The sequence below is a fragment of the Penicillium cosmopolitanum genome (assembly GCF_028827165.1).
Source record: "Penicillium cosmopolitanum strain IBT 29677 chromosome Unknown utg000009l:1.0-9042332.0:1.0-9050551.0, whole genome shotgun sequence".
Lineage (NCBI taxonomy): Eukaryota > Fungi > Ascomycota > Eurotiomycetes > Eurotiales > Aspergillaceae > Penicillium > Penicillium cosmopolitanum.
In genome coordinates this window covers 6,142,672-6,157,176 of record NW_026622679.1, presented here as the reverse complement: position 1 = coordinate 6,157,176, position 14,505 = coordinate 6,142,672, and the positions used below count along the sequence as shown (strand labels likewise).

Below are 14,505 nucleotides of genomic sequence, written 5' to 3'. Positions count from 1 at the left end.
CGAACACCCCCATTGGTAGAGACGTTCTAGAAGCCCTGTGATGGTGTTGGCCCTGGTGGAACTGGGTTGGAAAAAGGTACCCAACTGGATATTCGATCGATTGATTGCGGGGACTCTTTTGTAACGCCCTGCCCATCATGTTTGAAGATTTATTTTAAACACTCATCGGCGCGCCCGTACGTCGCCCGATTGACCTTTTCCAAGAATCAAAAACCTTAGGTCCGCCAGATATTGGGTAGACTTGCGACCACTGTATGTTCTTCAAGTTTCGCCCCTCCTCTCTACTATCACTGCCACTTTATCACGCTTCCCCCTATAATTTCTGGCCCCATTGGCCCCCATTGCGTGTCCCAGTGTAGTCCAGAGTGGTCTATGACCCCTTTGAACTCCTAATGTCGTTCGAAGCTTCTCGCTCACAAGATTCTTTAATTCACTCCAGGAACCAAGAGGACCAGCCTAAAGACTCAGCCTCACAGTTAAACACTGGATTTATCTCTCTAATCGAGTCAGCGCAGGCGCCAAGCTACCAACAAGGCTTTCCAACCCAAACGACGACTTGGTCATTTAATGCGCCAGCGCCAGAACCAGGTCCAACACATAACTTTTCAACCTCTCTGCAAAGCTCTCATAATTCAACGGCTTCGCTAGACTCTAGCGCCAATATTCCATCTTCTATTCTGCATTCCGATACCTCACTTGCTGGACAGAGTGACCAGCCCTCTTTTGACAGTATTGGCCCTGAAGAACAGTTGACTGACGACCAAGGAAGGTACGCTATCTTCCTCCGAGCCCTCTGCAAGCTGGAATAACTTTATTGACTAGATCTACGAAATAATCAGTGGCCTTGGTATAACATCATACCCTATGTCCGTAGCATCAGAGACATATTTCGCTGGCCCGATGCAGCCTCACTCTCAACGTAAGACTACAAGCTTGTCTTCCCCGGGAAATTTCGAATCAGAGTGCACCTGGGCAGGCACAGTTGTAGAACTTTGGAAGAAGTTAAGACTGACAAACTACTATCAGATTATGCCTGGACCGATCGCCCTTTTCAACCGCTGCAGTCGCCCCCAGGGAACATGAACCAACAGTTCCCACCTCCGAATCCACAGCCATATCCCCCAACTGGATACCCAGTCGGTTATAGCGGACAGACCGGTGGGCCTCTATCTAATTATCACCAAGACCTCCCGGCACCATCATCATATCTTTCTACAGCGCCTGGTAGCGCTCAACGACAGCATCAAACTCGCAGGTGCGTAAAGGCCCCATGAATACGGATCAAACCCACAGGATCATTACTAGGAAGACGAGCTAACATATGCCTTAGCCCATCGACATCTCGGCATTTCCCTCCCCATTCAGCTGCTGGGCACATGCCCGATCAAGCGCTTTTGCCCTCGTAAGTTCAGAGTCTGCCCGCAATAGCGTGGTTTTGCTGGGCTTCGCTGGGCTTCAACTGGCTCGCATAATTCGGGGGAAACAGACTAACAGTTATTCCCGCAGTTCACCCCCTTATAATATGATGGGCCAGCCTCCATACTATCATCTTCCAGAAGCACCACCAGTTCCGTAAGTAGACCTGCCAGGTTCTAAAATATCCCCCTTATACTAACAGATGTAACTAGATCTTCTCATCATTCCTCGATCAACTCGCACACATCTTCAATGATGCACGATCCCATATATTCCCACGACTCGGTAAACGCCGCTTCAAACAAAGAACATCAGCTTCATGCGATGAGCTCGCGACCAAGACCGCAGTGCTGGGATCACGGCTGTAATGGTCGAGAATTCTCGACATTCAGCAATCTTCTTCGACACCAGCGCGAAAAGTCCGGTGTGGTCGCCAAGGCAGAGTGTCCTGTGTGCGGAGCTGTGTTTACCCGCACGACGGCGCGCAATATTCACGTTGCCCAGGGCAAATGTAAAAGCGCGGGAGGAGAATCGTCGACTGAGTGAGTCGGACGTTGTATATTGGTCTACTGACCCCACTGGCTGGGCCTACCAAAATAGAAATCTTGTTAAAATATTGAGTAATATAAATACTACAACTTGGTATAGATGGAAAGCCACCACGTTTGTATTGCCACTAGTAGTATATCTGTTCCAAGGTTGTAGGCTTCAACTTGAAGTTTTCAGGTAACTTACAATAAGAAAAACTGAAACAGATACTATGAGATGGAAAATTTTGTGTATTGGAGTACCTTCAACTTGAACTTCCTAGACTGGACACTGGAGGGTATTCATCACCAGAAAATATACGAGTGTATACTACTTGATCTCGGGGTCCTGAAATTCCATTTTCAAGTACACAGAACACAATTATCTTCATATATTATCAAAGACCGACGGATCAAAATTATCCGATATTTACTAGTAGTAGCGTATGCTCTTGGTTGGCTGGAGAATAATTCTGCTATTCGCTGGCTGGGATATCTCAGCACCTGGGTAACCAATCTTGAACCACAGTCTTGATTCTGCTATTTCTTCACATTATGCCATATCATAAAGCTTATGATATCGCTGTTCTAGATTTAAATGTTTAAAGAAGTCAGATGGGATGACTTGTTCCACTGACATCTGCCAAGGAATCAATTATTATGGGGATATAGGCCCACTGTTTCAGCATGACAGATGTGGAGTGCGTTGAGGATAACTTTGGATCCTGCTTGAAGAATCACATTGGTCGTCGATGTCTCAGCCTCGATTGGAAACCGCTGACGAGAAGCACGCCTAGGCTCGTGTCGGCTCGTATTTCTCGCGCCAAGGTCGACAAATGTATTTTGAGGGACCCCGCGAACGGAATTCTACTCTAGTGGGGCAGGGAACTTACTAGTTGTGAGTTGGAAGGCTTCCAGGTCCTTCGTATCCAGTCGTCGGTGTCTGAGATCTATTAGATCAAGTGACTACCAGTGGTCACTGGCAGTTCCAACTTGAATTTCTGAAGGATGGGCTGAAGTTCTGAGTCCTGAGTAGTACTGGAAAACTATATAAATCCGGGAGAGGTCACGGTGGATCCATCGCATTGAAGGACCCAGTACCTAATCAAGACTATTTCTACATTATACTAGTACCAGCCCTGGAGAGTACTACTAGTACCATACTCCAGCTAAGATCCACAACACCATGCACTTTTCCAACCTAAAGCTGCTTGCTCTTCTTTTCTTTTACCAGTCTAATAAGTAAGTATTTACTCTAATCACTGATTAGTAGCTAGCTTAATTTTTGCAGCGGCGAAATGTGCACCAGGATGCGGCGATGCTGATGCTTGTATTGGGACTGAATTCTGCACTACTGCGACCTTCACCACACCCAGCTCGACTGTTCTGACAACATGCGTGCCCACGGCAACTTGCCTTGGGGTATATGGTAAGCATCCGACTGATGAGTCGGCTGGCAAAGGCAAAAGTGCTAATAGATATTAGCCCAATGCGATTTCGGTACTGGGATGGGCTGTTGCTCGGGGTATTGCGCGGCGACCAGATGCCGACCCACTGATGAAAAGTGGCCTGGGTGTAATGAGGACAATGGGCCATGTTTGGCTGATGAGAATTGTTGTTATGGGAATAAGTGTGTTCAGGGTCTTTGTAAGAGGGGGGTAGAGTAGATGATCTCTCACAGCAACTGGGAACTAAATTTACCTTGTTTTTACTCTAGGTGAATATATTGAGCAATGATTGATAAAATCTGCTCCGTACCTATTCGTTCGTAGAGCTGGTTTTACTCATTATGAATAGTAGGATAGTAGTAGTATCTCTACACGATTAAATTTTCGCCGAGGTATCTTCTCTGATACCTAGGTAGTATATTTAAGATAGATTTCAAAATGTCATTTGAAGTAAGCCCAATTGATAATTGGAACCAAACGATATAACTTCCAAGGCTGAATCAATGCTATCAAAATACATCTCTTCTAATAGCCTCCATTATCTTTCCCATTCCAACTGAGTTAAGGCAGAGTAGCCCTAGCACTCAACAGATACCGGTGCGGTGTATAATTTAACTACTAGTATTCCATAGGATCTTTTAACATAATCTAATCATACCTACCCTATCCTAGTCATACTTAGTACTGTAATCGACTTCCAATTGGTCCAATCGTCTCCCGCGCGGGGCCACGTGATGCCTGAGGCAGGAACGTGACTCAAAACGCGGTCGACTCAACTGGAGTTGCGCCGCACCGACTTGGAACTGTCAACCACCTCACTTTGCGCAAGAATGCTGTTTGTCCTTCAATTACAGTACTGGCATATATCTGGATATCGAATACCTTTACACCTTATATTACCCGTGTGAAACTGTGAAAACAAATCTTATATTGCATCCGCGATTGACCGCCATGGCATCCATATTCACCTATGACCCTGACCCGCCCCGGGTTTCGTCCCCGTGGTCGACTTCTGGGTCGTCGACGCCCCAAATCGCCGCCGCAAGTGGAAGAGGGCTGTCAATACGGACGAAATCTAGTGCAGCTCTGGATCATGCAGAAGCAGACTTTCTGTCCGACTATGGGATCACCAAATTGGAGCCCGAGCCCCAAGAGGGTCCCACGGAGTACAAGTTGCATCTGCTACTCCGTCCACGACGGCCATATATTGCTATGTCGACAGGCCACGTAGTTGCCGGCTCTTATCATTGTCGCGCGGCCATTGGGAGCCAGAAACCGCCTTCGCAGGGACCATCTCCACTCCAGTATGCAACTACCCCGCGGCCCATGCAAGCGAAGTCCAGTCAGAGCCGCCAGCAACGGCTACAGGGGCTTACAACTCAATTACTATGGCGATTGCAGCAGTCATCGCCGTTTCATTCGTCTACTACGGCAAATCTTGTTGTTCCGGTCCTTCCAGAGGCGACACTGCCTACCAAGCCCGCTCGCTTGTTACCTGGGCTTGAAGAAAGTCAAGGTGCTTTGTATGAGATTGGAGTTGCCGATGATGGAACCTTTGTCGGCCTCACGCAAGGTGAACTTGACGAGAGTATAACAACCCTGCAAGCCATGGCTGCAAGTCTCGGATGCAAGGTGGAGATACTCCGCAGAGTTCTTGTTGGGAAATGCGAGTGGGCAGAAGAATGCTCAACTACACTGCCAGAATCGGCCAAAATCCAAAAGGAAGATCTTTGGGTTGCAGAAGCTCTCGTCAGCCCCGATCTTGATTTTTACAACCTCTCTCCAGCCCTGGCAAGGAATAATGCGGACAATACATCGAAAGCAGAGTCTGTGTCTAATCCTGCTTTGGAAGAGGAATCTTCGCATACCGAGCAGATTCGAATATCAATAGCGGGTCCTAGTACAGCCGGGAAGTCCTCGTTACTGGGAACCTTGACCTCTTCTACTCTCGACAACGGCAGAGGCTCAAGCCGACTAAGTCTGCTCAAACATCGACACGAGATATCATCAGGAATTACCAGTTCCGTCGCCCAGGAGCTCATTGGGTATGCAGCAGATGAACCGCCTGCCGTGATAAATTATGCGTCTGGGAATGTGGCTGCATGGGATGATATCCATGCCGCTTCGCATGGTGGCCGCCTGGCTTTCGTCTCTGATCTTCCAGGATCCGTACGATATATGAAATCTACGTTACGGGGCCTAGTCAGCTGGGCACCTCATTATGTGTTGCTTTGCATTCCAGCGAACTGCGGAGCTGAGACAACAGAAGCGGAAGCTGGCAGCGAACAATTTCCCGAAATCGACCTCTGCCTCGCGTATCTCACTCTATGCTTGAAACTCGAGGTCCCCGTGCTGATCGCCATCACAAAACTTGACGTGGCATCTCGATCCGGACTACGGGAAAATCTCGCCAAAGTTTTGTCAGCATTGAAGGCCGCAGGATGCAAGCCTGCAATACTACCGGCGTCTCCCACGGCCGACAAAACTCTTGATTTACATCAGGTCAGCACCGCGGACCGCACTGAAGTTCAAAAGGTCATTGAAGCAGCGAATGGAGATTGGTCTCGCACGGTACCAATAATCCTCTCCAGCGCCGTGGACGGCACCGGTATCGGCAAACTACACGCATTTATGCGCTACTTGCCCATTCCCCAACGCCCGCCTCAAAGGACACACCGTCTCTCCGAGCCCACAGTCACAGACCAAACAAAAGCCAACTTCTTCGACGTGGACGAAGTCTTCGCCATCCCCCGTCAAAAGTATACTCAATATCCGCCGACAAGGGTAACGAGAGCAGGGGAATGGTACTATGCGGTCTAGTCCGACATGGCAGTATCGCCATCGGCGATGAAATGACCCTAGGCCCAATCCTAGTCGACACTACCGCAGACAACGACAAAGAGCCAACACCACTCAGTCTTCTCTCCCGCAGCAGCGGGCCCGGATCCTCGGCGAATTCCCAGCCTCATTCGCAGCAAGCGTTCTGGCCAAGGACCCCAGCGCCCAGGCGAAATGGCAGCGCGTTCGAGTAGTCAGCGTGCGTGACCTCCGACTTCCCGTCCACAGACTCAAACAAGACCAGGTCGGGACCATTGGAATTGAGCTCCTCGCCTCATCTACCGAGGAAGGAAATATGCCTCGGATTAGCCGAATTCGAAAGGGAATGGTCTTGACGGATTTCCAACCAGCGGGCGATTCGCTCCCCTCTCCACTCCCGTCGACATTGTCCCTGCCCTTCCATACCGGATTCACAGCGACGTTCCCGGCCTCTGCATTTTCGGCCCCGAGCTCGCCACCGCTGTTGCTGGGTGGTAATGCTATCGCATATATTGCCAATATCAGGACGACGGTCCGTGTAGTGAGTATGGCGTTGGCCGGTGCAAATGACGAACTTGTCTCGGAACCACCGTCACCGTCGGAGCCTGAATTCTTCTCTTTCGACGGAGATCACTCGCCCTCGCCCTCGCCGGGCCAGGAGAAGGTTAATGGTGGCGGTCCTCAAATGAATGGCGCGAATGAAATTCGTCGACGACAATCTGCGACGGACATCAATAAGGTTGTCTCGAATAATGTTCCGGAGAATGGCGTCAATCAAAAGAATGGAACCTCGATGCCGTCTGAGACTTTGCGTGAAGATGTCAAGATTACCTTTGCCCTTGTTACGTCTGTGGAGTGGATTGAACTTGATTCAAGGGTCTTGGTTATGCCCGGTGTCACGATGGGACCATCCTCTGGTATTGCGATGTCGACGCCTGCGTCCGGGGCTGCAGTCGTTCCAATGTCGGGATTGGAAGGGTTTGTGGGTACCGTGTGCGAGGTTGTTCCTTGGAGGGCCTCTGGTGAGAATTAGAGTAGAAGTTGGCAATATGCATTTGCTTTAGATATGTTTTGTTTTGTGATTTTTAAAGTTAACCTTTTTTGTACTGCCAGTCAGCGCTTGCATTTGGAATTTAACGCATCTTGAATTGGTTATTACATGTCATACTGGTAGTTTTGTTGTAGGGGATATTCTACGGACGGTTGATCCAATACTGCTACGTCGGGGTTGTAGATTGAAAGCAATTGACTTGGTCGATATTCTAGAATTCCTTCAAGGGGATAGTAGAAGCATCTAGAAAAGATGGACTTGCCAGAAGCAACTTCCAAGGTTCCTATGACCCATTCTCTGCGCCAACAGAAGGGGAAAATAGAACAAGTCAAGAACGATGTGTATGTCACTCCACCCCGAATATTCTCAAGATTGAGTAGAAACAACACATCGATACATAAATGAGAGCAGTATTTGCTCCTGTTCTCGATTCCGAACATTTCTGCCAATTTTGGCAGATAGGCGGCGACCGTGATGGTCGCACAAATAATCTCTCTGTTTTCATTCCGTGAAGGAAATCTTCCCATCATGAGCCACACGATATCATCTCACCCCGGGGTATTTGCATGGAAGTGTAAATCGGATATAGATAACACCTAAATGTCACCTATAACCCGATACCGCGAAAAAAAGGAACAAATTGGACAAGTATCGTCGTATCAACGCAAACCCTATCTTGCAAGGGCCAAGTTGACCTTAGTTGTAAGCCGCCCCGAGTAAATCTATCCGCCCTTGCGCTGATCCCGGGCAAAAGTACTGGTTGATCCGATAGTGGCACTAGCATTGCGGAACTCGATTTTTTTGCGTTCCATCTCAAGCTATGAATCAAACTTCGTTAGCCTACGACCCTCTGAAAGAGCAACCGCCATCTCGAGATATTGCCATAGATTTCACTTACCACCTTGCGAACTCGAGCGAGAGCGGCTGTATCACCGTCCACCAATGGGCGGCAATCCTCCACGCGGTAGGGAGAGGCAATGGTAACGGCGTCCGCAACGACAATGTTGGAAGAATCCCAGCGAGCAGGCATCGTCCGGCTAAAAGCGTCGAAAATCTCCTGAGCTTCACGAGTGACGCCCTTACCCCGACGCGCCTCACGATCCATCGCATCACCAATGGCCTTGGCCTCACGCGACTTCAGGGCACGGGGATCGAGGGGCTGGATGGGCGGTTGGGCATCGGTGAAAGATGGGGATTCGGAGGAATTCGAAGACGGGAGAGTGAGGAGCTGGAATGACTGAATGCGAGATATCGGGATGACATGGTAGTCTCCGTTCTGGGCCTGTTTAGGGTCTGCGGGCGAGGGAGCGGGGTTGGTGTTGATAGCGACGAGGTTCGTGATCGGGCATGCTGTGAAGAGCACACCTTCAAAGGTAGAGGGCGTAGGTGAAGCTGCGGTGATGCGAACGCTGGCAGAGAAGAAGACATGGTTAGTTTTGGAGCAAACAAAAGACAATGAAAGGTGCAATGATCAATGAACATGGTGATCTGGACAGTCTGGCTTGTGCCAGCGCAGCAGCTGGCAACGAGGTCGCACTCACCGAGCACCGATTGCGCCGCTCAAAGCAGCGTCCATGGGTACCATAGCAGTCGCCATGCCGGGCCCAGATGCACTACCCGATGAACCTTGAGATCCTTTGGCACCGGAACCCTGGCGCTTATTCTCCGCCATGCGGCGTGTGACGGTGATTGCCGGGCGGTGTGATTCACACGAGTCCACAACAGGAACAGGGAGGATTAGGATATCCTTAGGTGAAAGCAGGTGGCGTGCCTATTCACCTTTACCTATGAGCGACGGTGAGCTCAGCTCATGCGACGCAAGCGGGTGTCAATTGGAGTTCTTGTCCCAGCAGGAGCTCTCAATCAGACTCCCGTATGTAGGAAGGAAGCCTGCGGACGAGGGAATAATCCTTCCTGTTAGGATGGGAGCTTGGGAAAACCCAATTCCTTTGTGAATAGAGTCGGCCGGGGGTGGAGGAGGAGGAGAGAAAAGGAAAAGAAAGAAAAGGACGAGAGTCCTAGGAGTAAAAAGACGATGGAAGGGAGGCAGGAGGGGAGACGCCGATAAGATGGCAGGTGCGATGGGACGTTGCTTGGGATAGCCCCGATCTGGTTTAGCGTGGTTTCCCAACAATTACCTCATTAATGCCTGAGGAATCAATCTGTACACTTCAACCTTTACGAAGTGGCCGCAAAAGTTGCCAACTTCCTTCTTGCCCACCATTATTTAGTACCTATCTATTCCATCTTGGGTAGCTACTAGTCTGCCATAGGAAGTTGAGGACTAGGGAGGTCAATAAGGGACTAGAAATTTTTGCAGCGCCACTGTATACTCTGTCCATTTTACAGTCTATACATCTACACCTACATCTACCGTGCAACACTTGTCTGTACTTGTAATAATGTACTTGTAATAATAGTTCGTAACGTTCCATTCATGCGGCATCTAAATACATTGAACCCAAATTTTTACCCTTCTATCTCCCACTTGGCATTTATGCCACGTAGGTGGAGGCAGACACATCACCGCCACGGCCGGTCCAGTTGACGTGGATGTCCTTGCCCTCGGGGAAGGTCTCGCTGGCGTGCTCGGGCTTGATGCGGAAGGTGTGGGCACCGAAGTAGTCACGCTGAGCCTGCAGCAGGTTGGCGGGCAGGTCCTTGGTGCGGTAGCCGTCGTAGAAGCTAAGGGCAGTGGTGAAGGCAGGCAGAGGGATACCCCACAGAGCGGACTTGCTGACAACGTTTCTCCAGCCGGACTGGGCGGTGGTGATAGCCTTGGTGAAGAAGTCGTCGAACAGAAGGTTCTCGAGGTCGGGGTTGCTGCGGTAGGCGTTGGTGATGTCCTTCAGGAAGACGGAGCGGATAATGCAACCACCGCGCCACATGAGGGCAATGGAGGGCTTGTTGAGCTTCCAGCCGTACTCCTTGGCGGCCTATTCTCAGTAGTTAGCTTAATGTTTCAAAAATCTCGAATGGGATCGACGAATTCTTACGTTCTGGATGAGCATAAAGCCCTGGGCGTAGGAGATGATCTTGGAGGCATACAGGGCCTGCTCGAGGTCATCGATGAAGGCGGCCTTGTCGCCCTCGAATTTGGGGGTGGGGCCACTGAGGATGGTGGCGGCACGGGTACGCTCGTCCTTAAGGGCAGACAGGCAGCGGGAGAAGACGGCCTCGCCGATCAGAGTAACGGGCATGCCGAGGTCAAGAGCGTTGATGGCGGTCCACTTGCCGGTACCCTTCTGGCCGGCCTTGTCGAGGATCTTCTCAACGAGGGGAGTGCCGTCGTTGTCGTTGTAGTAGAGAACGTCGCGGGTGATCTCAATGAGGAAGGAGTCCAGAACACCAGTGTTCCACTTGGCGAAAACATCACCAATCTCCTTGCAAGAGAGGCCGAGACCACGCTTCAGGATGTCGTAGGCCTGCATGGAGAATTAGCACCGCTGCTTGGCTGCAGAGCCGCGGGGATAGTGGGGCATGAGGAACGTACCTCGCAGATCAGCTGCATGTCACCGTACTCAATACCATTGTGAACCATCTTGACGTAGTGGCCAGCACCCTCGTCACCGACCCAGTCACAGCAAGCCTCACCGTCGCTCTTGGCGGCGATGCTCTGGAAGATATCCTTAATGTGGGGCCAGGCGGCTTCGTTACCACCGGGCATCAGGGAGGGACCGTAACGGGCACCTTCCTCACCACCGGAGACACCGCTGCCGACGAAGCTGATGCCCTTGTCGGAGAGGTAGCGGGTACGGCGGTTGCTGTCGGGGTAGTGGGAGTTACCACCGTCAATGATGATATCACCCTTCTCAAGGAAGGGGAGGAGGGACTCGATGAAGTCATCGACGGGCTTGCCGGCCATGACCAGGAGCATAATGCGACGGGGGCGCTTCAGCTTAGCACAGAACTCCTGGATGGAGTGAGCACCGACGATGGGCTTGCCTAGGGAATATCAGCATACGGGGTCTAGGAAAGAATACCCTGCGGTGCCTCGTAGAGCCAGAGAAGGTGGGAAAGTGGGCAATATTCAGATTGGCTTACCCTTGGCCTCGTTCTCGAGGAAACGGTCAACCTTGGAGGTGGTACGGTTGAAAGCGCAAACGGTGAAGCCGTGGTCGGCAGCGTTCAAAATCAGGTTCTGGCCCATGACGGCCAGACCGATGAGGCCGAAATCAGCACTGGGAACATGATGCACCGGAGCGCCGACATTGATGCCGGCGAGACGGGCGCTATCGTCAGCGACATAATTCTCTTGTCAATAGCCGCGAAACCGCGAACGAAGGGGAAATGGGAAGAAATGGTGGTGGGGAAGACCCGAGTGATTCCGAAGATCGCGGAGCTTTGAGCTCCTGGCGTGGATAATGCGCCAGCATGAATTGCAGCCACGTTGGTAACACTGGACTGCAATTGCCGGGCCTCTCACAGGTCACAGAAGCTCGCGGACTCGTTGTCCGGGAATCCCCAGGGGAATCCTCGGTATAATAGTTGACAATGGCGGGGGAGGGGGAGGAAGAGGGGGGGTAAGGGAAAGCTTGACGGAACTGGTGGGAAGAGGAGGATTGTATAGGGTAAAGAGGAAGAGAAGGATGATAACTTACACAGCTTGGTCAGCCATGATGGATGATGTGAAATAAAGAGTGGTGAGGAAAGAAAGGGGAGAGAGGGTTGAAGGAGGATAAAAGTATGGAGGGAAAAGAAGAGAAGTTGAGCCCAACCGGGTGACGGAGCAAGTCTTCCGTCATCTGGTGGGACACGGGGGGGCAGCAGCAGAACCAGGTCACCTCTAGTAGACTTAGCTTATTAGGAGTGGAGGCGTAACCGTCGAATCTACTCATACATGGCCATTACTTTGTCCGGTGTAGCGCCAAGTATCCGGTCCAGGACGACTCTGCTCCGGTGAGGGTCATCCCACTCGGGTTCTGTTCTCGGAGGATGGGGGTAGCGATCATTATCCGACCCGATCGATACTCTCATCAATTGGTAGTGTAATGCTTATACTCATAGTACTTCCTCTATTAATATATGGGCTATAAATGATTCTGATCATACCCACAGGAAGTGCTGCAAGTATACATATTTACTATTCAAACTACATGTGAATATGACTATGACTATACTACTACTAGTATATGACTGCATTCAACGCGGGGCATGGAGGGGTAGTAATGTACTAGTAGTACATAGCTGCGGAACATCAACGGTTGCCCAGGAGGCATTCCCCCCCCGTGAAGCCGAAGTCGCACAGGGGAAATCCGGTCCATTTAACCGCCATGACAGGAAAAGGTAGTTGATTTCCGCTCATTTGATCACCGCAGCACCGCATCCACGCATCGGTGAACTCTTCGGGGGACTTTCTAGACGATGGAGAAACTTGCTCCGTTGCCGACATTTACACTAGTCCCCATCCGGCCTAGGGTGGGGGTTCCTGAAGGTTGCTTGCTTTCCCTGCTCAGTCAGCATGATGTAACTTCTGCTGACTCATGTGACTGGCTCGCGCTGGCCTTATCGCCTTATCAATCTCGTCTTTGTGGCCTTGTGGCCTGATCGCCTTTCTGCCTTCTCTGGTCACCTGACATCGATTTTCTTGGGCGGTAGGGTCGCATGGAGAATACTGAAGACTGAAGACTGAAGACTGAATACTATCACTCACTCCAACACCAAATCCCATCTTCCACTTCTTTCCCCTTCCACTATCTGCGTCCGACCGGTCGACATACTTTCACTCTTCCCTCCACTCTATCTAAATCACGCGATCGGGACTTCAGGTGTTACGCCTGGCAGATTAACTGTCATATCAGTCAGGCCCTGAAGGTACGTACGTGCAGTTGCTCCTCTGCACACACAACTCAACCGTCTCTCTTTACGGACTGTCCATTCATCATGTCCTATCCACCCCCTCCAGGTCTCAAACAGACTCCCTCCTCTCTTCCGGCTCGTCCTCCTCCATCCGCCAATCCTGCCCAGCCGGGAGGCAATACCCGCCAACCGGGCTACAATGCCTTCACGGCCTTTGCGCCTCGCTCCGTAGCTTCTACCCAGACCAATCGCACCAGCAGCCCGGTCGTCTCGGCACCACCTGTGTCCAATCCCGGATATGCCGCGCCTGCGACCAGTTACGGAAACTACTACCAACAGCCAGCCCAACCAGCCCAACCTTCTTATCAGAGCGGTCCCTCAGTTTATGGCGCCAGTGCCGGTGCCGGCACCGGCTACAACGAGAATAGCTATGGCCCGACCGTTCCACACATACAAAACCCCTTTGGTTCCACGCCCAACCAGTCCTACGGTCCCGGCCGTGGCGGCCGCGGCCGCGAAGCTGGTGTAGATGCCGAGACAGAAGCCCAAATCGCACAATGGCAAAGTGCATACTCGAACATGGGCGATGAGGCTGCGGCTGGAAAGCGCCGAGATGCGCCCCAGCCTCCGACAGGCACTACCAGCACCTACACCAGTTCAGCAACTCCCACTACTGTCGGCACCCCGCTCCCCCGCCCGAGTCACAGAAGACAGTGCAGCGCTCCGGGGGCGGTCAAAATTGGAGTGATACAACCCTGCTTGAATGGGACCCGGCTCATTTCCGCCTTTTCGTGGGTAACCTTGCTGGCGAGGTGACGGATGACTCGTTGGTCAAGGCATTTGCACGATACACTTCCGTGCAAAAAGGACGAGTGATCCGAGAGAAGCGCACACAAAAGAGCAAAGGATATGGGTTCGTTAGCTTCAGCGACGGCGACGACTATTTCAAGGCCGCCCGAGAAATGCAAGGAAAGTATATTGGTTCGCACCCGGTTCTACTGCGACGAGCCACGACCGAGGTCAAGCCGGTCTCGAACAACAAGAACCAAAAGAAGAATGGAGGTGGAAACCGCGGCGGCAACCAGGGTGGAAAGGTGAAGCATGACGGTGTGAAGAAGTCCGGCAAAACCAAGGGTGGCTTGAAGATTCTGGGTTAAACCCCGTTTCGTCTGTAATAGTAATACTGAAGATTTTCTATGATGGATCTGACCTGCCCGGGCTCTTCCAATCCACTCGATATCATGATATTTTGCCTGAATGAGACTGAGAGGCGTTTTCTTTTTAGGAATGATTAGAATACCTTAATTGGTAGAGATCGGTCTGGAACCGCCTAATTTAGCCAACCAATCCAAAGTGGATCTAGTGATGGCCTTCCATCAGCCGATGTGCTCTGTTTCAGCGACTAGAACCTTGGTGAGTGCAGGGTGTTCGCGCGATTCTGTACTAG

At 51.2% G+C, this 14,505-nt stretch overlaps 6 protein-coding genes across 6 annotated transcripts; 4 read left to right on the top strand and 2 right to left on the bottom strand.

The window, feature by feature from the left end:
* Positions 1-392: 392 nt before the first annotated feature.
* On the top strand, positions 393-1,962 carry N7509_010372 (uncharacterized protein; the record flags this gene model as incomplete). Its single annotated transcript, XM_056635009.1, has 6 exons — positions 393-769; positions 840-919; positions 1,027-1,255; positions 1,331-1,402; positions 1,507-1,572; positions 1,629-1,962. The coding sequence occupies 6 exons, from the start codon at positions 393-395 to the stop codon at positions 1,960-1,962; spliced, it is 1,158 nt and encodes a 385-aa protein (XP_056485629.1).
* Positions 1,963-3,129: 1,167 nt separating this feature from the next.
* On the top strand, positions 3,130-3,680 carry N7509_010371 (uncharacterized protein; the record flags this gene model as incomplete). The annotated part of the gene is made up of 4 exons (XM_056635008.1): positions 3,130-3,185; positions 3,221-3,365; positions 3,429-3,573; positions 3,661-3,680. The coding sequence occupies 4 exons, from the start codon at positions 3,130-3,132 to the stop codon at positions 3,678-3,680; spliced, it is 366 nt and encodes a 121-aa protein (XP_056485628.1).
* Positions 3,681-4,342: 662 nt separating this feature from the next.
* Positions 4,343-7,241, top strand: N7509_010370 (uncharacterized protein; the record flags this gene model as incomplete). The annotated part of the gene is made up of 2 exons (XM_056635007.1): positions 4,343-6,195; positions 6,266-7,241. 2 exons carry the CDS (start codon positions 4,343-4,345, stop codon positions 7,239-7,241), a joined length of 2,829 nt encoding a protein of 942 aa, XP_056485627.1.
* Positions 7,242-7,981: 740 nt separating this feature from the next.
* N7509_010369 (anticodon-binding domain-containing protein) lies at positions 7,982-8,931 on the bottom strand (the record flags this gene model as incomplete). Its single annotated transcript, XM_056635006.1, has 3 exons — positions 7,982-8,077; positions 8,158-8,668; positions 8,801-8,931. 3 exons carry the CDS (start codon positions 8,929-8,931, stop codon positions 7,982-7,984), a joined length of 738 nt encoding a protein of 245 aa, XP_056485626.1.
* An 823-nt stretch (positions 8,932-9,754) lies between these two features.
* Positions 9,755-11,877, bottom strand: N7509_010368 (NADP(+)-dependent, decarboxylating phosphogluconate dehydrogenase; the record flags this gene model as incomplete). The annotated part of the gene is made up of 5 exons (XM_056635005.1): positions 9,755-10,195; positions 10,256-10,684; positions 10,753-11,204; positions 11,304-11,491; positions 11,861-11,877. 5 exons carry the CDS (start codon positions 11,875-11,877, stop codon positions 9,755-9,757), a joined length of 1,527 nt encoding a protein of 508 aa, XP_056485625.1.
* Positions 11,878-13,142: 1,265 nt separating this feature from the next.
* Positions 13,143-14,215, top strand: N7509_010367 (RNP domain protein; the record flags this gene model as incomplete). The annotated part of the gene is made up of 2 exons (XM_056635004.1): positions 13,143-13,733; positions 13,766-14,215. 2 exons carry the CDS (start codon positions 13,143-13,145, stop codon positions 14,213-14,215), a joined length of 1,041 nt encoding a protein of 346 aa, XP_056485624.1.
* Positions 14,216-14,505: the final 290 nt, after the last annotated feature.